Here is a 23,029-nt window from a genome sequence, read left to right on the forward strand (position 1 = left end):
TAAAATCCTATGAAAGTAAATTTTGCATCTCACTATCTTGGTCCTTTAATTTTTTATCTTATTTCTATGTATGAAACCCCTTTACTCAATTCGTTCTTTTCCATTTTTCAAAACCATGAAGCATAAGCAAGTTGGTGTGTTTTGGAAATTGACACAAACCTGATGAAATAACTCCCATAAATAATTTTAATGATTCTTTTTTATATCGTTGGTATTCGTCTATAGTTTGTGCATATCTCATACTATTACTCTCTCCGGTCCAAAATAAGTGATTTTTTTGGATGTTTTCACACAGATTAAGAAATCCACCTTTTAGCATTAATTAGCAATGAAATTGACCATATTAACCTTTACTATCTCACATAAACACTCCTAACACATATTCCAACACTATTTACTCCAAGGACAATGTAGGAAAAAAAATTAATTCATTCTTGAAATCTAGAAAAATCACTTATTTTGGACCATAAGAAAAAGGCCAAAAAATCACTTATTTTGGACCGGAGGGAGTATATGCTACCTTCTACCTACATGTAATAACTCTTCCCAACAAAGCTTAGACGAACTCTTTTTGTCTCTATTAAAATTTAAAAATTAGCTGGGTAGGACACTTTTTTGGCTGGCTATTAGAATTTAATCATATTTTAAAGTATAATGGTAAAGTAGTCATCAATTCGATTAAATTGACCATTTTTCCCCCAACTAAAATATGGAATTGAATTCCAGCAATTGGTATCGGAGTTGTAAATTTTTGACACGTGAAACCCCAGTAGCTTATGCTGGAATTCAAAGATTTTTTGAACTCTTAAACCCAAAAATGATTTAACTTTTGAATCTTTACTAGTGCAAAATACGAGAATGATTCTTGATTTTTGAATTCTCAATGTACTTCAGCAATTTTGGACCTTTACTAGAGAAAAATTAAAAATCCATGAATAATTCCTGTTTTTTGAATATTTACTAGTGCAAAGTCCAGGAAAATTCAAGAACGATTCGTGGTTTTTGAATTCACATTATACTTAAGCAATTTTTTCCCCTTTAAATATAAAATCCAGGATAGATTACTGATTCTTGAACCTTTACTAATGCAAAATCTAGAATATATTATGATTTTTGAATTCACATATACTTCAGTAATTTTTAACATTTAAATAACTGGTATTTAAACCTTTACTAGTGCAAAATTAAAACAAGTTCAGGAATGATTTATGAGTTCTGAATTCACATTAAACTTCAATAATTTGTAATATTTAAATACAAAATCCAAGATAGATTACTAAATTTTAAATATTTACTAGTGAAAAATCCAAAAAAAAAAAATTCAAGATTGATTTATGATTTTGAATTCATATTATAGTTCAACGATTGAGAGCTAATGCTTCAGGTAATTCAAACTCCATGAACAAATTCTTTATTTTGAACTTGTAGATATTCAAAGTCCAGTAGTCATTCCTAGAGTTTTTCGTATTTTAAATAGGAATTTTTTTATTCAAACTTGTATATCTGTATTTATGAACGTGGCTACTTTGCTAATATAATTTAAAATATGGCTATACTCTAATAGCCGACTTAAAAGTAGTTATTTACCAATTTTTTACAATGTAAACACATTTTAAGATTTATATCTTCTTAGTGGTAGAGTTCTTGATTGGCCAACACTCTATCTCATACAATATAGTTGGTTGAATAATTGTTTTATTGAACTTACCTGAGAAGTAGTTAGACCAACTATGTTTTATGGGCGGAGAGTTTGCCAATCAAGAACTCTCACTAATGCTGTATTTTGTCCCGGGCTCGGGCCTTAGTGGGCCTAACGGGCCGGGCCTCGCGGTCCCGGGCTTTGTGGTCCCGGGCTCTGGCGGTCCCGGTCTTCGTGGGCTCAATGGGTGGAACCGGCCCGTGACGGGCCTAAGCCCACATGGTCCTGTGCTTAACGTGCCAGGCTCGTGGGCTTCGCGGGCCTAGCGGGCTTTTTTTTTTTTTTTTTAAGACAATTTCTTGTAGTATCATGGCTATATTAAAAATATATATGTAGTATATATGTATATCTAATTATTAAAGTGCTTGACGAAAAAGAAAATAACAAAACAATAGTAAAACACTAAATTGTCATGCATAATATATTTTCTTGTAGTATATTATATTGTATCTTATGTATATATATTCTCTTATATATTTTCTTTTAGTATATGTATTGTATCTTATGTATATATATTCGCATAATATATTTTCTTGTAGTATATATATTGTATCTTATGTATATATGTTCGCATAATATATTTTCTTGTAGTATATATATTGTATATTATGTATATATTGTAGCATAATATATTTTCTTTTAGTATATTATATTGTATCTTATGTATATATATTCTCTTATATATTTTCTTGTAGTATATATATTGTATCTTATGTATATATATTCGCATAATATATTTTCTTGTAGTATATATATTGTATATTATGTATATATTGTAGCATAATATATTTTCTTGTAGTATATTATATTGTATCTTATGTATATATATTCTCTTATATATTTTCTTGTAGTATATATATTGTATCTTATGTATATATATTCGCATAATATATTTTCTTGTAGTATATATATTGTATATTATGTATATATTGTAGCATAATATATTTTCTTGTAGTATATTATATTGTATCTTATGTATATATATTCTCTTATATATTTTCTTGTAGTATATATATTGTATCTTATGTATATATATTCGCATAATATATTTTCTTGTAGTATATATATTGTATATTATGTATATATTGTAGCATAATATATTTTCTTGTAGTATATTATATTGTATCTTATGTATATATATTCTCTTATATATTTTCTTGTAGTATATATATTGTATCTTATGTATATATATTCGCATAATATATTTTCTTGTAGTATATATATTGTATATTATGTATATATTGTAGCATAATATATTTTCTTGTAGTATATTATATTGTATCTTATGTATATATATTCTCTTATATATTTTCTTGTAGTATATATATTGTATCTTATGTATATATATTCGCATAATATATTTTCTTGTAGTATATATATTGTATATTATGTATATATTGTAGCATAATATATTTTCTTGTAGTATATTATATTGTATCTTATGTATATATATTCTCTTATATATTTTCTTGTAGTATATATATTGTATCTTATGTATATATATTCGCATAATATATTTTCTTGTAGTATATATATTGTATATTATGTATATATTGTAGCATAATATATTTTCTTGTAGTATATTATATTGTATCTTATGTATATATATTCTCTTATATATTTTTTTGTAGTATATATATTGTATCTTATGTATATATATTCACATAATATATTTTCTTGTAGTATATATATTGTATATTATGTATATATTGTAGCATAATATATTTTCTTGTAGTATATTATATTGTATCTTATGTATATATATTCTCTTATATATTTTCTTGTAGTATATATATTGTATATTATGTATATATTGTAGCTTATAAATAATTCTAAGTATAGACAAAGAAATATTGCGAAAAGAAGCTCATGGGTAGAAGCAATAAATTTTATTACCAAAAAATGACATATCTTTCTTAGTCATCCTTCCCCCAATGGAATGAGCACAACAAGGTACTAATACCACCATTAGAAGGAAAAAAACTAAGGAAGATGTGCCAAAATACAAGTTACATATTATTCTATGTATTATCTCTAACAAATCTCATAAATCCTTCAAGGTTCGGAGGAGGTTGCGTTGGTGGTGGTGGAAAAAAAGCTTGTTCATCACCACTTCCGGGCGAAGCCGAATCCTCCGCAAGTTCCGCTATCATTTCTTCATAAGCTTCATCTATCGCCGGTTGTGCTTCTGCAATTCCAAAGTTTCTTCTTTCCTAGCGGATCCAATCTCTAAACAATACTGATTTTTCCAAGCTATCCCTCATAGACGCTCTATGATCACCTATTTGCAGTCTTGCTTGACTGAAAGCGCTCTCTGATGCAACAGTTGAAGCTTGAATTGATAAAATATCTCGAGCCATCCTTACAAGAACAGGAAAATGTTTTTCCCTTGCCTTCCACCATTCCAAAAGATCAAAAGAGCCGTCTGGATTCTCCTTTTCAAGTCCCTGAGACAAATAAACTTGAAGCTCATTTAGATGTGAAGTTTCATCATAATTTTCACCTTGAGACCCCCTGAACTCCGTCCAAGATTTAAGAGCTTTTAAGCCCGCAACTCTTTTAGAGGATTGTGAGCTAGACGAAGTAGGGGTTGGAATAGTTGGCCTAGCATGCTCTAAGGCAAGTTGATAAGCATTATAAACTGTTTGAGCGTTAATCTTAATTGAAGCTTTTGCATCTGCAAGTGTCGCAATTTCCTCATTTGAAAGATCTAAAGCCTTATAAATATTTGAATACCAAAAATGAGGACCTCCCAATTTCATTGTAGGATTTAGCATTGCAGCAAGACCATAAATAGGAGGGATAGGAAAAAAATATTTTTTAAACTTTTGTTTCATTTCATTTATAGCAAGTTCATAAATATCCCCACCCTCACTAAATTCAACAAACAAATCAGATAGTGCTGCAATATAAACTAAACAGTTTGAAATAGTAGGATAATATTGCCCAGAAAATGCATTTGTTGCAATTTGAAAATGTTCTAAAAAATCTAAAAGAATTTTAACATTAGTCCAATCTTGAGTGGTAAGCATTTCATCATCATCTTCACCACCTACCCGAGAATTAAACGTTGCATTAATTGGGTTTCTATATTCATATGCTACTACTAAACTTTCGTACATACAATTCCATCTAGTCGGGCAAGGTTTATGAACCTTTCTTTCTCTAAGGCCATATTCATCACATTTTTTAAAATACAATCATTACCACTTCTACCAATATCAGTAGTAATAGAAATCCGATTAGGTATATGAGTAAATAAATACTGCAAATATTATTCATATTCATGTTTGAATTTATAAATATCACTCTTAACTGTTGCGCGAGGCCAACCTTTATAAGTAGGATTAAACACTCTTCTAATATAATGAACCCAATTAGGATTAGAAGCAAAAGTATAAGGTAAGCACATAACAGTAATCATCTTTGCTAATTCTTCACGATCTCTATTTGGATCGTAATATAAAATACCTCCAGTGACAGTGTTAATTCCTGGTTGAACTAGATTTGAACCTGTACTAGCGTTAACCGCAGAATCTACACTTGTCCCCTCTAGCTGCGCTTTCATTTGAAAAAATCTAGCCTTATCTCTAGGGTGTGTTTTTATGTGCCTAGTCAAACTACCTGTGCCGCTACGGTCTCCTACATATTTATGCGACATTAATTTCCCACAAGTTTTACACTTAGCCTTATTTTTTTCTCTTACTTGAGTAAAAAAATTCCAAACTAATGATGTTTCTAGGCGTTTAGCAGGTTCTCTATTAAAAGTAGGAGTTTCTACAGGTGGGTCGACCGGTGCATCACTTGGGTTATTAAGAGGACTAGTAGGTGTATCATCTAAACGGTCCCGGGCTCGTGGGCTCAACCTTGAAGACCAGCCCGTGACGAGCTCAGGAGGCCCACCAAGACCGGCCCACCCAGGACCGGCCCACCAGGCCCGTTAGGACCACGGGCCCGGTCCGGTCCGGTTCAGGACCGGCCCACCGAGCAGCCCTAACTCTCACGGTTAAAAAATGAAAGCAGCGAAAATGAGGATGCTGAGATGGATGTATGAGCATACTAGCTAGGAGAGATACAATTAGGACAAAGATATTCGGGACAAGATGGGAATGACCTCGTTGGTTGACAAGATGAAAGAAGCGAGGTTTGGATAGTTCAGGCATGTAAAGAGGAGATGCACGATACCCAGTGAGGAGGTATGAGTAGTTGACTGTTGTGGGGTCTGAGAAGATGTAGAGATACGCCAAAGAAATATTTGGGAGAAGTGATTAGACAGTACATGACACATGTATCTTCAGCTTATGGAGGACATGACCCTAGATAGAAAGATATGAAGGTCGAGGATTAGGGTAGAAGTTAGTAGGTAGTCGAGTTTGGGTCACCATATCTGTGTCATTGTGAAGACCCAAAAGGTCATCACTTGTTTTTAAAATGAATTCTGTGTTCCGAGGCCTCAACAACCTCTTTTAGCATCACCTCGATTGTGTGCGCAGTCCTGGCGCATAGCCGGAAAGCCTATATGTGAAAATCTGTGAAAATGATAAATTTTGACTATAAAATGAATTAATTTGACTTCGGTCAACGTTTTGGATAAACGGACCCGGACCTGTAATTTGACGGTCCTGGAGAGTCCGTAGGAAAATATGGGACTTGGACGTATGTCCAGAATCGAATTCCGAGGTCCCAAGCCCCAGAAATGAATTTTTGAAAGAAATTATTTTCTGATAAATATATAGGTTTTTGAAAGTGAAATGTTATATGAAACCTGTGGTATCGGGACCGTATTATAGTTCCGGAGCCTAGTACAAGTTCAATATGATTTATATGTGTCGTCGATAAGGTTTGGTAAGAAACGAAATCCATTTGACGTGATTCAGACCTTGAATGCAAAATTTGATGTTTAAAGAAGTTTTGAGAAATTTCATTGATCTTGAGGTTTAATTCGATGTTCATGATGTTATTTTGGTGATTTGATTACACGAATAAGTCTGTTGGATGTTTTTGAGGTTGGGTGTATATTTGATTTGGAGCCTCGAGGGCTCGGATGAGTTTTGGATAGGCCACGGGGTACATTTTGAACTTAGAAAATTGGAGGATTTTTGCTAGTATGATCAAGCCTGCAGGCTTCGCATTTGCGAAGCTTGGCTCGCAAATGCGAGGGCTTGGTCGCAAATGCGAACCAACCCAGGCCTGCCCTTCCTCGTAAATGTGAGATGTTCCTCGCAATTCCGACCTCGCAAATGCGAGGGTGCCTTCGCAAATGCGATGTATGCTGGAAATGCTTGAAGTCGCAAATGCGACATTTCTGATCGCAAAAGCGAAATCCTAAATTTCCTGAAGGGTTTGCAAATGCGAGCCCTGTTTCGCAATTCCCAAGCCAACAGAGGTCGGGGTTCGCAATTCCCACATTTACGACCTGCAACTTTTATGCTTAGACGAATTTTTAACCCATTTTCATATCCTCTTAAAACATAAACACTCTGGGGCGATTTTTCAAAGGCTTTTTCTTCTCCAAATCAATTGTAAGTCGTTTTTAACTAGTTTTCTTCAATCCTTAACATCTTCTAACATGATTTCAACTCAAAATTAATAATTTTCATGGGGGAAATTGGGTGTTTTGGGTAGAACCTAGGTTTTTCAAAAATTAGGGATTTGGACCTCGATTTGAGGTCCGATTTCAAAACAAATTATATATTTGAGTTCGTGGGGGAATGGTTAATCGGGTTTTGGTTCGAACCTCGAGTTTTGACCATGCGGGCCCAGGGACAAATTTTGACTTTTTGGGTAAAATTTTGGAAAACTCATTTTCATGCATTGGGGTTGATTCATTTAGCATTTATTAATATAATTAAGTAACTTGTGGCTAGATACGAGCGAGTTGGTGGTGGAATCAAGAGGTAAAACGATAGTTGAGGCTTGAATTGTGTTCGTGGCATCGAGATAAGTATTTGGTCTAAACTTAGCTTGAGGGATTAGGAGTTGTGTCTTATTTGCTACGTGTTAATTGTGAAGTACGACGTATATGCATGGTGACGAGTATCTATACGTCGTGTCAAGCATGCACGTGGGTCTTGTATTATAATTGTTATGATTCCGTTGTGGTTTATTGTGCCTCATGTTATTATCATCATTGTTCCCTTGCCAGGACGTTTGTTTGATATTATTGTTCCCTTGCCGGGATATTGTTGAAATATCATTGTTCCCTTGCCGAGATATTGTTGAAATATCATTGTTCCCTTGCCGGGATACTGTTGAAATATCATTGTTCCCTTGCCATGATGTTATTGAAATATTAATGTTCCCTTGCCGGGAAGTTGTTATATTGTTCTTGTTCCCTTACCGGGATTCTTTGTGATTGTTGTTGATTTGTAACATGGGAGCGGGTGGCACGCCTGCCACAAGATAAATGAAATGAGAGCGAGTGACACGCCTACCACGAGATATTTGATATGGGAGCGGGTGGCACGCCTGCAACAAGATATATGAAATAGGAGCGGGTGACACGCCTGCCACAAGATATTTTAAATGGGAGCCAGGGTGGCACGCCTGCCACGAGACATTTGAAATGGGAGCGGGTGACACGCCTTCCACAAGATATTTGGAATGGGATCGAGTTGCAATCCTGCAACGAGATATATGAAATGGGAGCGGGTTGCACTCCTGCAACAAGATGTGAAATGAAAGTGAATTCTGCCTTTGTTTTCCTTATCCTTGTTAGTAGTTGGATTTTGGGTTCCTTTATAATTCTCTTGGTATTCTGTTTTTACCTGTTATTCCCCGAAGCATGTTTCCCCTCTCCCATCTTTACTTGTTTATTTCTACTTCACTTTTCGCTGTATATTATATAACTGCACAGGTTTATTTGGTAGTCTGGTCATAGCTTCGTCACTACTTTGCCGAGGTTAGGCTAGGCACTTACCAGCACATGAGGTCGGTTGTGCTGATACTACACTCTGCACTATGTGCAGATCCCGGAGCAACTCTTGGACCGTAGTTGGAGGCTACCATCAGTCCACGCGGAGATCCAAGGTAGACCTGCAGGCGTCCGTAGGCCCTGGCGTCTCCTCCATCTTTTATTTCCTGTTTCATCTTTTGCTTCAGAAACAGTGTGTCTTTTACTTTCAGACCTTGTATTTAGCAGTCTTTGACTGTCTGTGGTACTGTGCCACCAGGTTTTGGGTGATAAGGCTTCAACAGTTGTAATAGATACAGATTTCAGATATTTTATTATTTCCTTCCGCTTAAATTTAAATTTCAGTTGTTATTGCGTTATCGCTTTATGTTTGTTAAAAAAAATAATTGGATAATGAAGTAATTAGTTTAAAGGATTGGCTTGCCTAGCTCGTACTAGTAGGCGCCATCACGACTCCCGAGGGTGGGAAATCCGGGTCGTGACAGTCATGTTTTCGTATCATTATTATTATTATTATTATTATTATTATTATTATTATTATTATTATTATTATTCTCGTATTATCTTAGTCTTCGATTTCTATTATTACATGTTGTTTATCTTGTGTTGGTTTACTCATTGCGTGCTATTTTGCCGTTGTTAGTGTTCTTGTCTTCATAATTTTCAACATAATTTTTTCGTTATTTTATTTTTTGAGCCAAAAATCTACGAAACAGTCTTTTTACCTGTACAAAATAAGAGTAAGGTCTGTGCACACATTATCATCTTAAGACCCCACCCAGCTAATAGACCACTGACATTTGTTTTAATGATTCCTCGTCGACTTTGATTTTTTCAAAGGGTTTGCTCTTTGGTGGGCACGTTATTAAAAAGAAACAAAACTACTGTTGTCACCGTCGTCGAGATTCTTCCATAGTCATGCCTCATTGTCATTCGCACTATCAGAAAAAGAAAACAAAATTGTAGTATGATATTATACTGAATATGATTAATACCCACTATTTTACTGTTTCATTTTTGTTTTTCAAGTCATTTCTTTATAATTTATATCTAATCTATTTTTCTAGCTTAGCCAGGTGGAATAACTTTGTTTTATAACTATTTGGTATTTTAATGCTCACTGAAACCCCGGTTAATTCAATTTCGCGCTTCCAATAATTTTTTATTTTATTTTTAGGACTCTGAACATAGGAGCTCTTGTTAAAGATCTTGGGTTCCACTAAATTCCTTGATGGTAGGTCATTTTTTACGTAGTTCTATATATGAAACCTTTGAATACGTTCTCTTACATTATCTTTCAAAACCATGCAGCATAAGCAAGTTCCTCTGTTTTCTTTCCAACTTCCCTGTTTCTTTTCATTTGTGCTAATCTTGACATTAGCCACTGCTCAAATTATTATTATAATCATTTCTCCTCCTCCTCCTACCACCACTCCACCACCCACCAAAAGCCCACCACCACCTACCAACACCACCCCACACCCACCAACACCCCCACCCCCACAACCACCATAACAAAAGCTGCCAATATTACAAAACCAGGATGTCAAAAACAGTGTGGAAATCTTACAGTTCCATATCCATTTGGAATTGGTTTAGGATCAGGTTGTGCCATAGACCCAAGTTTCGAAATCAACTGTGACACTAAAACAACAGGTTCTCCGACGCCACTTCTAGGGAACATCAAAATCTATGACATCTCCGACTCTGAAATGCGCATATCAAGTGTCTTAAATCGGAGATGTTACTCATCTACTGGAGTTTTGATCCTAGATCAACCTGCATGGATGACTTTAGGAAGCTCGAGTCCTTACAGTTTCTCTTCCCTGAACAGGTACTTAATTAAGAATGTTCACATATACTATAACAAATAACACATGGCAAATGGGCGAGTTAGAAAAACCTTGAGTGAATCAAAATATGTCAAATCAATAAATGAGCTATGATCCGACCTGCCCAAAGTTTGCTTAAGTCAAATAACGAGTCATTACTCAGCACTCCAACAAGAACCTTACTTCTATTCTAGCTTAGGTATGTTTGGATTTGGTTACAATTGACCTAATGGGTTACACTACTTTGGCTTGTTTTGACCCAATAATTTGATGAGTCATTTCGAGTTCAGTACGTTGAGTCAAGTAAACAAATTGGTAATAATCTTGCGATCTCATTATGCAGATTCTCCGTCGTTGGATGTGATGAAGCTGCTATAATAGTTGGAGACGACTTCGGTAATGGTTGCCCCACTGTCTGTACTACCTCCGGTGATGTAATTGAGGGAAGATGTATGGGTGCTGGTTGCTGCCAAATAACAATACCAAAAGGCTTGAAATATTTCAACACATCTATGCAAAGCTCGAAACTAAATCACACTGCAGTTTGGTCGTATAGTAAATGTGGCTACGCATTTCTTGGTGAGGCGAGTCGTTTCGAATTCAAGGGTTTACAGGATCTCAGTGATCTCAATTTTTTCAAAAAGATTAAGGATAATGTTCCCATTGTGCTAGATTGGGCTATCGGAAATGTTACTTGTGTTGAAGCACAAAAACGTAACGATTATGCATGCCTGGATAATAGCCAGTGTGTTGATTCTGACAATGATATCGGGGGCTATCGCTGCAGCTGTAACTCGGGATATGAAGGCAATCCATACATCGGCTCAGGCTGCCAAGGTAACATGATTTCAACTTTCACGCATTGTTTTGAACTTCCTTTTGTATTTGGCAATTTTTCTTTTTTAAGACTATCTGTGGTGAATCAGTAGTAGTTGTCTATTTCCTCTTTCGAGTCAATTTTCAATCTTGGATCAAACAATAGTAGTTTGATCACCGTAAACACTCCTATAACATCACTCAAATTCAAATACACCCCTGTATTTATAAATTAAACACTTATGTACTATAAAAATCCTACACAAATATTAATATTGTTAGTAACGCGCTAAAGTTTCTAATTTCAAACCTAAAATGGTTTAGGAATGGACAAAGTTGCCCTTATCTCCACCTCTGGTAGCGTTAGAGGAGTCCTCTGTAACACGACTGTCTTTTTTTGTACTAAAGTTTTTGGAATATGAGCAACACAATGTAATTTCTGCAGATAGTGGATTCCCATCCTCCCAGCACTCTTCATATTTGCAAATCCTGATTATCTAGGCATGAATGTATCATATTTTTTTCATAAAAAATTTAGTTGACTATTTTGAGGTGAATCGGTCTAGCAATGAGGTTGCCACCAACTTATTTATTAAGTATTGTTTAAAGATTCAAAGCTCTATAAATGTTGCTTAGTTATAAATTATTTAAGCTATATGATAAAAATACGATTCAACATCAATTTGTCTCATCATGGTAAGTGGAAAGGACCAAGAAATATTGTAAAAGAAATAACGCTATTTAAATACTCCTAGTTGCCACTGAACAAAATAATGCTGGAACTTTCATTAAACAAATTCAGGTCTTACTTTAGCACACACACACACAAATATATATATATATATATATATATATATATATATATATATGTATGTATGTATGTATATATATATGTATGTATGTATATATATATAACAGCTTCTTCTGCAATTAAATATGTGAAAAAGAAAAATAAAAAGGACAATTATCAGGAATTATTTTTTTTAATCCACTAGCACAAGTAACAGATAACTTTGTCCATGAGACTTTTAAGTAAAAAAGAAATTACCTAGTATTTTTTGCCACTATTAGAATTTGAATATATATGGTCTTTCATCCCACTTGATTGACTGGCCGGCCATACTCTTGGGTGTTGAAGCATCATGGATTAATGTGACTATATGTTCTTTGTTTTGTGCGCCAGATATTGATGAATGTGTAGATCCAAATACCAATTCGTGTGAAAAAAATTGCATAAATATGCCGGGGAGTTACAATTGTACCTGTCCAAAAGGATACACCGGTGATGGCAGAAAGAATGGTCGTGGCTGTATTGCACCGAACTCGAACTCTGAATTTCCATGGATCAAATTTTCTGTAGGTATAAGTTTCTCATATACTGTACTTGTCTTTAATCGCATATAGTAAATATAGTATTTTCTAAGTTATGAAATGATTAGAAAAGATGCAAATTTTGTTTTTAACTATTATTATGGCATTGGATATTTCACTACAGTAAAGGAGAGGGACAGAACCGGCAAACGGATAGCACAAGTAAATATGAAAAAATTCCACGCCTTTCTATATTTTTTGTTATTTCCATCGTAGACCAACTTGAGTTTCTGTAGAACTATTTTAATTTATGTAACATTCTTTCACCTTTCTATATTTAATAGTAATATTTTTAATTTTAAAATTTTTCTTTTACCCTTAATAAGATATTTCTAGCCACATAAATTTCTATATTTGTTGTAGATCACAAGTTTAAAAAATCCTCATTTATTTCTTAAACTCCCCAGTCAAACACCTTCACATAAATTGAGATATATGAAGTATTTCTTTTGTGATACATGCTCCATATAAGTGGTATTTTTGTTGCACAAGAATTTTTCATCTTCTATAAGAACCAAAAGTATTTGTATCATAGTCCTGATCACCTAGTCTTCTATAGCCAAGAATGATGTTGACTAGCATAAACACGGATTCCATAATTATTCGTTGTAAACAAACTTTAGTGGGAATATAATATTTTCCGTCAAAAGTCAAATGCTTATCTTGTGAAATCACTAGACATTGAATTAGTTTACAAAAAGAATAGATGAAAGTACAGCTCAATAGCTCATAACTTTAAAGGATAGTATATGTATAATATTTACAAGTTGCCAATATTCATGCATGTTTCTTCTCTTATATCATGAAGCCCCTATCCAAGCAAAACCAGAAATATTTTCAAGGGTATTCAGACTTGGAAGAAGTAAATAAAATTTTCCGACAAAGGGTGTTCAATATATGTTTTATACATTTAAAATCAATATTTTACTTATATACACAGTGTACGTTTTTATAATATATTTTGGCAAAGGGTGGTCATACCACACTTTGAAAAAGGTGGCCTCGCCCCTGCCCTGGCCCCTTTACGTTTTTAATCCGTCCGAATAGCTTAAATCCCCACTCTTTCTAGTACAGTAAAGAAGGGTTAAATGTTTTCTTATAAATAACACAGGTATGGGAGTTGGTTTTATGTCCCTAGTAGTTGGGACAACTTGGCTCTATTTCAGCATCAAGAAAAGAAAACTCATTAAACTTCGGGAAAAATTCTTTCAACAAAATGGTGGTTTTCTCTTGAAACAACGAATATCTTCTGACGAGGGTGGTGTGGAAACAACAAAAGTTTTTACAGCGGAAGAGTTGAAGAAGGCTACAAACAACTATGCAAATGATAGAATTCTTGGTCGTGGTGGAAATGGCATTGTCTACAAAGGTATTCTATCTGATAATCGCATTGTTGCAATTAAAAAATCTAAGTTTGTGGACGAGGATCAGGTTGAGCAGTTCATTAATGAGGTACTTATTCTTACTCAAGTCAATCACAGAAATGTTGTGAGACTCTTTGGATGTTGTTTGGAAGCTGAAGTTCCTTTACTAGTTTACGAATACGTTTCTCATGGAACTCTTTATGAGCATATCCACAATCAACATGGAGCTCCTTGGTTATCTTGGCAAAATCGGCTAAGAGTTGCTACTGAGACAGCAAGTGCACTTGCTTACCTTCATTCATCTGCGGCAATGCCAATAATTCACAGAGATGTCAAGTCTGCTAATTTATTATTGGATGATGTTTATATTGCGAAAGTGGCAGATTTTGGAGCTTCAAGACTAATCCCTCTTGATCAAACGCATCTTGCTACATTGGTTCAAGGGACATTAGGTTATTTGGATCCTGAATATTTCCGCACTAGTCAATTGACTGAGAAAAGTGATGTTTATAGTTTTGGAGTAGTTCTTGCGGAACTTTTGACAGGAATAAAACCTATTTCTAGGGACAAAAATAACGAGGACAAAAATTTGGCAGAGTATTTTGTTTTATCCTTGAGAAAGAATCAATTGTTTCAAATTCTTGATCGCAGAGTGGTAAGAGAAGGAAGCCTGGAGCAACTCCAAAAGGTGGCTGAGTTAGTAAAGAGTTGTCTTAGTTTGCATGGTGAAGATAGGCCTACTATGAAGGAAGTGGCGATGGAACTTGAAAGTTTAAGAAAGTTCACCAAAAATAACCCTTGGCCTAACGGACATGGACATGAAGAAAATGAAGATGAAATTTCAGATCTTTATACAATTCACTTTGACTCTAATACAGGCGCCAACAACTTCTCTGGACAACATAGTTCCAACTCCAACACGAATAGTAGCAGTTTTTTCGATCAATATAGTTTGGATAGTTCTTCAGTGATGTTTAACAAAAATATCCCACGGTGATCTAAACCAGAAAGCTAAAAAATATGATGATTCATGAAGATTTTCTGCAGTTGTATGTTCTTGCCTTCGCGTCTTTCTTTAATATTGAATTTTCTGATGTATTTTGTTTGCTTTTTGATTTGTATTTTTCTCTTGAGAGTCAAAGTCCGACTAAACTTATGATTCAAATGTGTTGTTTTTCATTTTTATATGAGAAAAATTTGTTGTTTATGGTATCTTTGTATATCATTTTAATTATTTATTGAAAAGTAAGTTGATTTATGTTCGATTTAGGAATACGAAGATGTGTTTGCTTGATCTAATTAAGGTCTCTCATTTTTGGGTAACTCCTTTTCAGTTTATAATTTGTTACAGCAATTCATCAACTTATTTGGTGTCTGCTCTTACAGAGTTGATGCAGTTTACAATAACCAAAATCATAGAAAACAGGACGACAAATTTGTTTTCTTGACAACATTTTAGCTAGGAAAGTGAGGAGAAATATAAATATACAATAATTATATACATAAAATTATTATCTCATAATAAAACGAGAAACAATATACATAAAAGGTAGGAATTTGACTCTCAAGGCAATAGAATCCTCGACGGAAAAGTATTCTATATATGCAAACCAAAATTCAAAGAGAAAGGTACAAATTAAAAGCAAAAAAAATTACATCAGAAAATTCAACATTGAAGAAAGACGAGGACGAAAGGAGCATAAAATCTTCATCAATCATCATATTGCCCTTCTGTTTTGGATCAATGGGCTATTTGTATTAGGAGTACTATATATCAATGAAGAACTATCTGAACTATATTGTCCAGAAAAGTTGCTGCTATTTGTGTTGGAGTTGGAACTATATTGTCCAGAGAAATTGTTGATACCTGTATTAGAATCAATTGGAATTGTATAAAGATCTGATACTTCATCTTCATTCTCTTCATGTCCATGTCCGTTAGGCCAAGGGTTATTTTTGGTGAACTTTCTTAAACTTTCAAGTTCCATTGCTACTTCTTTCATCGTAGGCCTATTTTCTCCGTGCAGTTGAAGGCAACTCTTCACAAGCTCAGCCACCTTTTGAAGTTGCTCGAGGCTCCCTTCCCTTACTACTCTGCGATCAAGAATTTGAAACAATTGATTCTTTCTCATGGACAAAACAAAATACTCCGCCAAATTTTTGTCCTCGCCATTTCTGTCCCTCGAAATAGGTTTCATTCCTGTCAAAAGTTCTGCAAGGACTACTCCGAAACTATAAACATCACTTTTCTCAGTCAGTTGACTTGTGCGAAAATATTCAGGATCCAAGTACCCTAATGTCCCTTGAACCAATGTAGCGAGATGTGTTTGATCAAGAGGGATTAATCTGGAAGCTCCAAAATCTGCCACTTTTGCAGTGTAAACATCATCCAATAATAAGTTGGCAGACTTGACATCTCTGTGAATTATAGGCATTGCCGCGGATGAATGAAGATATGCAAGTGCACTTGCTGTCTCAGTAGCAACTCTTAGCCGATTTTGCCAAGATAACCAAGGCACTCCATTTTGATTGTGGATATGCTCATAAAGAGTTCCATGAGAAACGTATTCATAGACCAGTAAAGGAACTTCAGCTTCCAAACAACATCCAAAGAGTCTCACAACATTTCTGTGATTGACTTGGGTAAGAATAAGTACCTCATTGATGAACTGTTCAACTTGATCCTCGTCCACAAACTTAGATTTTTTAATCGCAACTATGTGATTATCAGGTAAAATACCTTTATAGACAATTCCATTTCCACCGCGACCAAGAATTCTATCATTGGCATAGTTGTTTGTAGCCTTCTTCAACTCTTCAGCGGTGAAAATTTTGGCTGCTTCCACACCTCCCTCGTCGGAAGAGATCCGTTGTTTCAAGAGCAAACCACCATTTTGCTGGAAGAATTTTTCCCGAAGTTTAATGAGGTTTCTTTTCTTGATGCTGAAATAGAGCCAAGTTGTCCCAACCACTAGGGACATAAAACCTACTCCCATACCTGTGTTTGTATATATATAAAAAAATAAAATTAAATCCCTCTTTATTGGATTTTAGCTATTTGGACGGATTAAAGACATAAAGGGATCAAGGAGCTTCATGATCTAAGAGAATGGACATGTATGATCCTTTACAGTGTGGTATCAGTTTGCCTGTTCTGTCTCTTTCTTTAATTCTTTTTTATATCACTTTTTGTTACTGGGACGGGCGTCTCTAAAGATTGGAGAAATATACAACATCATAATCAATAGTTACTAAAGATGAAAATTGCATCTTTTCTAGTGATTTCCTAACTTTGAAGATACTCTGTACTATATGTGAGTAGAGACAAGTTTAATTTTCTGGGGAAACTTACCTACAGAAAACTTAATCCATGGGAATTCAGAGTTTGAGCTTGGCGCAATACAGCCACGACCATTTTTTTTGCCATCACCGGTGTATCCTTCTGGACAAGAACAATTGTAACTCCCCGGCGTGTTTATGCAGATTTTTTCACAAGAATTAGCATTTGGATCTGCACATTCATCAATATCTGGCATGCAAAACAGAGAAAATTAGTCTTATTAATCGCTGACGCTGTCTTTTTTATCTATTTTTTATATACGGAAAAGGGTTCAAAATGCCCCTAAACTATTGGAAAAGGTTTAAAAATACCCTTCATTCACCTATTGGGCTAAAAATACCCCTACATCCACCTTTTTGGTTCTGCCCTTTGACCGTTAGGTCAATGCTGAATTAAAAATAATTATTATTCTTTTTGTAAAACTTTAAAAAAATATTTTTATTTTTTTTAAACTAATGCACCAGTAGTCCACTAATTTAGTAAGTCTTCTTCTTCTTCTTTTTTCAGTTTTTACAAAAATATATTTTTTTTCTGTTTTTTTCAGTTTTTTAAAGTATTTTTTTGTAAAAACTGAAAAAAATTGTAGAAACAGAAAAAAAAATTATTTTTAATAAAATATTTTCGTTTTTTAAAAACTGAAAAAAATATTTTTAACAAAATATTTTCGTCTTTGAAAAATATTTTTTTCCAGTTTTTTTAAAAAACGAAAATAAAATGAAATGCTTTAAAAAACATAAAAAAATGAAAAAAAATATATTTTTCAAAAATGAAAATATTATATTAAAAACATTTTTTTCTGTTTTTACAAAAAATTTCAGGTTTTACAAAAAAAATGCTTTAAAAAACGGAAAAAATGAAAAAAAATTTTGTTGTAAAAACTGAAAAAAATAAGAAGACTTTACTAAATTAGTGGACTATTGGTTCATTAGTTTAAAAAATAAAAATATTTAACAAAATATTTTTTTTAAGTTTTTTATAAAAAGAATAATAATTATTTTTAATTTAGCATTGACCTAACGGTCAAAAGGCATAAGTGAACCAAAAAAGTGGATGGAGGAGTATTTTTAGCTCAATAGGTGGATGAAGGGTATTTTTAAACCTTTTCCAATAGTTTAGGGGTATTTTCAACCCTTTTCTGTTTTATATATACATATTTACTAACAAAAATTGTGATTACACCGTAGTAAGATGTGAAATTGTTTAACGAAAATTCCAGCATTATTTTGTGCACTTATGGCAACTAGGACTATTTAATTAAGCTTGGCAACTAGGAACATTTAAATTTTAAACAGCTCTCAGATCTTGCTTCTTTTGCTCTGCCTTGCTCCTTTTCAATGTATCTTGACCTTTTCCACTTAAGATAACGAAACAAGTTGAACCATATTCTTTATCATATAAAAGGTATTAAATATATGTAGCTTTGAATCTTTTTTTGAGCAAATAAGTTACTAACAACCTCATTGCTAGAACAATGCAACTCAAAATAGTTTATTCAATTAAAATTACAGCTGCGTTGTCTATCATGCATAAAGTCCTCCTTATCTATAACATTATTAATATTCCACATAATTTTCGTATAAGTTAGTAACAAATTACTATAAGCTGATGAAGAACAATTCGAATTCAACTTTTAAAAGTATTAAGTGAGATTAAAAAAATAGAGGTGATCAAACTGCCTCCTGCAAAAGAAAGAAAAAACAAAAAGGCAGAAAAAGAGAAAAACAAGACTCGGCAATTTATATCTATTAAGTCAAACTTTGGTAAGAGGGATGAATTACTCATAAGCTAATTTGGTCAGACTCGGTGCAGATATCCGATACAGAGTATAGATTCAAAAGTCGGATTCGATAAAATCTAAATTTTAATATTCGGGGGTCGAGGGGAGGGGGGTGCGTATCCGGGTATGGATCTGATTGTTCAGATTCGACTAAGAAAATTCAAAATTATAAATATAGATCTATAAAGATATTCTAAATTTTTATTGAAACAACAAATATGAGACAAAAGAACTATAATAGTGAAGGTATGCTATTTCCCGTATCTTAAATCTGTTTTATCTTTTATTTGAGAAATTAAAATCTCAAATTTTTTCCCAAATTTTTCTATCGAATCCAGTCAAAATATCCGAAGTTTGTTGACCGAATCCCAAACTTATACCGCACCCACACTTGTCCAATGTCATGCTGAGACGGGTTCGGCATAAAAAATAAAGAGTCTGTGCAACTTAGGTAATAAGTCCAATCCAGGTTTGAACCCAAAGAGCAAACATAGAACTGCTCCCTCAATTCAAAAAAGAGTGATACTATTTTCTTATTAGTCCGTTAAAAAAACAATGCACTTTCCTAACGTCAAGAAAAATTTAACTTGAATATCCCATTTTGTCTAGTGACAAACTTTTATAGCCATATAAATTTATGACATGCTTAAAATCATAAGTTTGAAACTTTTTATGTCCACACAAAAGTGATGACATACTCCCTCCATTTCAATTTAGATGAGATAGTTTGACTCGACACGGAGTTTAAGAAACAAAAAAGGTTTTTGAAACTTGTGGTCTTAAGAGCTTAAGGGTTAAGAATTTTGTGGGGCCATGACATCTGTGTGGTTATAAAAGCTTCTCATTAAAGATAAAATGGGTAAAATGAAGAATTTAACGTTGAATTATTTCCAATTATAGAAATGTATTATTTTTTTTGGAACGGACTAATAAGGAAAATGTGTCATCTAAATTGAACCAAATGGAATAGTTAAGACCACAAGTTTAAAAAAAGTTCTTCATCTCTTTCTTTAAGCTCCGTACTCAATCATACAATATCATATAAATTGAAACAGTAGGAATATCTACTAAGTCAAACTTCAATGAGAGGGATGTATTAGTGATTACTCAACTTCACCTCCAATGTCAGGTCCAGATTTGAATCGAAAGAGCAAATTGAGTACTACTATTGATTTTCTAGGGATAGTGGTGTTAAAAAAAAAAAAATTCTTCTATAAACAAAAAGGAAGTTCAAACATGTGATAAAGTAGAGAAATCAAGTTACCTTGGCAGCCAAAGCCAATATATGGATTGCCTTCATATCCCGAGTTACAGTTGCACCTATAACCACCAACACCGGTGTCGGAATCAACACACATGCTATTCTCCAGGCAAGCATAATCGTCGCGTTTCTGTGCTTCAACACAAGTAAGATTTCCAATAGCCCAATCTAACACAATGGGAACATTATCCATAATCTTCTTCGCAAAATTAACATCAGTGAGATCCTGTACACCCCTGAATTCGAAGCGGCTCGCCTCACCAAGAAATGCATAGCCACATGGATTAAACGACCACGATCCGCTATGATTTTTCGTGCTTATCATAGATGTATTGAAATATTTCAAGCCTTTTGGTATTGATATTTGGCAGCAACCAAAACCCATACATTTTCCTTCAACTACTTCACTTGAGCTACTACAGAGAGCGGGGCAACCATTCGCGAAGTTACGTCCATTTATGATACCACCATCATCACAACCAACCACAGTGAATCTGCCAAGGTGAATTTACAATTTAGAATCAGTAACTTTAGATGTAAAAAGATGGCGAAATCAACTCATTTTTAGTAATACTATCAATCGGTCCGTGTTAATTTAAACGGGTTGAGTTATAGCATACTTGATCCGGTGGATTTCAATCTTTGGGTCAAAAAGTGTTAAAATAGTATAACCCCATATGTCAAACTACAATCCAAATTTATAGTTAAAATAGCACGGTCTAGCCAGTTTTTGGACTGGTCATTCAAAAATAGCAAGCGTTTGCCAAGTCAATGAAAAATAACCATTATTTTGTTGCAACAGAGACCGGTCTAGCATAATATACTGGAATTCGCTGCACCTGTGTATGAACTTTCAGCATATTATGCTGGACCGGTATACTTTGCACTGGAGCACCGGTGCTCCAAACTCCAGTATATTATGCTGGAGTATTTTTCCGGATTTTGAACAGTGTTTTCGTTCAGATTTATCTTTACATGAAAAGTGGCTAAATTTCGATTACTTTTGAAATTGTGGCTATTTTTGAATGACCACTTGTAAATATGGCTATTTTTGAATTTCTCCCAATTTATACATACAAAATCAGATTTGAGATTGAAAATTATGTAAACATAGGAAGAATATAAACTACTCTCTCTATTTCAATTTTACGTGAACTTATTTTGACTGGGCACAAAATTTATAAAAGAAATACTTTTTAAAAAAAAACTTGTGGCCCTAAACAAGGGCATAATATTTGTGTGATTATAATTCTTTTGAAACTTATGGCGTTAAATATACCAAAGTAAGAAATGAACATTTTTAAAACATGTGATCTTAAATAAATCATAATATTATATATATAATTCTTTTAAAACTTATGGTGTTAAATATACCAAAGTGTTTGTGTGACTATAAAAGTTTTTCATTGAGGTTGAATTGAAAATTTAAATTAAATATTACCAAATTTAGAAATGATCATTCTTTCTAAACTGTACTAAAGAAGAAATATGTTCATAGAATGGAGAGAGTAATTAGAGAAAACATTGGTTTTGTTTCGAAAAAAAAATATTATTAAAGAGAGATTGGAGTCTGGCTCATGTTAGATGGGTTAGCTTATGACCCATTATTTTTTTGACCCATCTTAATTCAACAATTTTGGTCTAAGCTAACTGCGATTGATTGAGCATGCTATATATGAGCATTTCTAAAAATCATTTTGCATGTATATGATTGGAGCAGAAAACTATAGGTTCAGTTCTAGATACTGGATAGGCCAGGTACCTGTTGAGGGAAGAGAAACTGTAAGGACTTGATCTTCCTAAACCCATCCAAGCAAGATCATCTTGAAGCAAAACTCCTGTTGATGAGAAACACTTCCTATTTATGCTATTTGATATTCGCATTTCAGCATCTGAGATGTCGTAGACTTTGATGTTATATATGAAGGGTGTTTGAGAACCTGTTGCGTTAGTGACACAGTTGATCTCGAAACTTGCGTCTAATGCACAACCAGATCCTAAACCAATTCCAAATGGATATGGAACTGTAAGATTTCCACACTGTTTCGGACATCCTGGTTTTGTGATGTTAGCAGCTTTGGTTATGGTGGTGGTCGGAGTGGTGGTGTTGGTTGGCGGCGAAGTGGTGTTGGTGGGTGGAGAAGTGGTGGGACTGGTGGTGGGAGGAGGAGGAGAAGGGGTGTTAGGGGTGGTAAATTGGGCGGTGGCTAATGTCAAGATTAGCAAAAAGAAAAAGAAATTGGGGAGTTGGAAAGAAAGCAGAGCAACTTGATTATGCTGCATGGTTATGGGAGATATAATGTAAAAGAACGTATTGAGTAACGGGTGTCATATATAGGACTAAGAGAAAATGGCTTAGCAACTAGGAATGTGGTACCGTGGTAAGTATTATTATGGAGTTTCAGTATAAATCCGGATGTAATCGGGGCCCAATGCAAATACAGGATACCGGGTGAGAAAACCAAAAAAAAGAAAAAGAAGAAAATATGACTTTGGATACTGAGATGCAAAATTTAGTGGTTATTAGTAAACTACGTAACTGTATTCAGTAATATTTCATAAAAGTATCTTTTCTTTTTCTGTTATTGCGAATGACAATTAGGCATGCTAATAAAAATGTCGACGACGTTGACAATCTCAGTTCTGTCTTTTTAAT

At 34.0% G+C, this 23,029-nt stretch overlaps 1 protein-coding gene and 1 pseudogene across 1 annotated transcript; one reads left to right on the forward strand and one right to left on the reverse strand.

Moving 5' to 3' along the window:
• Window positions 1-9,847: 9,847 nt before the first annotated feature.
• Window positions 9,848-15,159, forward strand: LOC107797769 (wall-associated receptor kinase 2-like; annotated as a pseudogene).
• A 417-nt stretch (window positions 15,160-15,576) lies between these two features.
• LOC107797767 (wall-associated receptor kinase 2) lies at window positions 15,577-22,818 on the reverse strand. The gene is made up of 4 exons (XM_016620687.2): window positions 22,136-22,818; window positions 20,377-20,867; window positions 17,348-17,524; window positions 15,577-16,993 (listed from the first exon to the last, which is right to left on the reverse strand). The coding sequence occupies exons 1-4, from the start codon at window positions 22,654-22,656 to the stop codon at window positions 15,714-15,716; spliced, it is 2,469 nt and encodes an 822-aa protein (XP_016476173.1). The 5' UTR covers window positions 22,657-22,818; the 3' UTR covers window positions 15,577-15,713.
• Window positions 22,819-23,029: the final 211 nt, after the last annotated feature.

The sequence above is a fragment of the Nicotiana tabacum genome, chromosome 10 (genome assembly GCF_000715075.1).
Source record: "Nicotiana tabacum cultivar K326 chromosome 10, ASM71507v2, whole genome shotgun sequence".
NCBI classification, from domain to species: Eukaryota; Viridiplantae; Streptophyta; class Magnoliopsida; order Solanales; family Solanaceae; genus Nicotiana; species Nicotiana tabacum.

Coding starts and splice junctions, on each gene's coding strand:
- LOC107797767 (XM_016620687.2), bottom strand. CDS start 22,656: ATGCAGCATAATCAAGTTGCTCTGCTTTCTTTCCAACTCCCCAATTTC. Junction 20,868..22,135: donor AGTTTCTCTTCCCTCAACAG/GTACCTGGCCTA, acceptor TCACCTTGGCAG/ATTCACTGTGGTTGGTTGTG. Junction 16,994..17,347: donor ATGGATTAAGTTTTCTGTAG/GTAAGTTTCCCC, acceptor ATACAAACACAG/GTATGGGAGTAGGTTTTATG.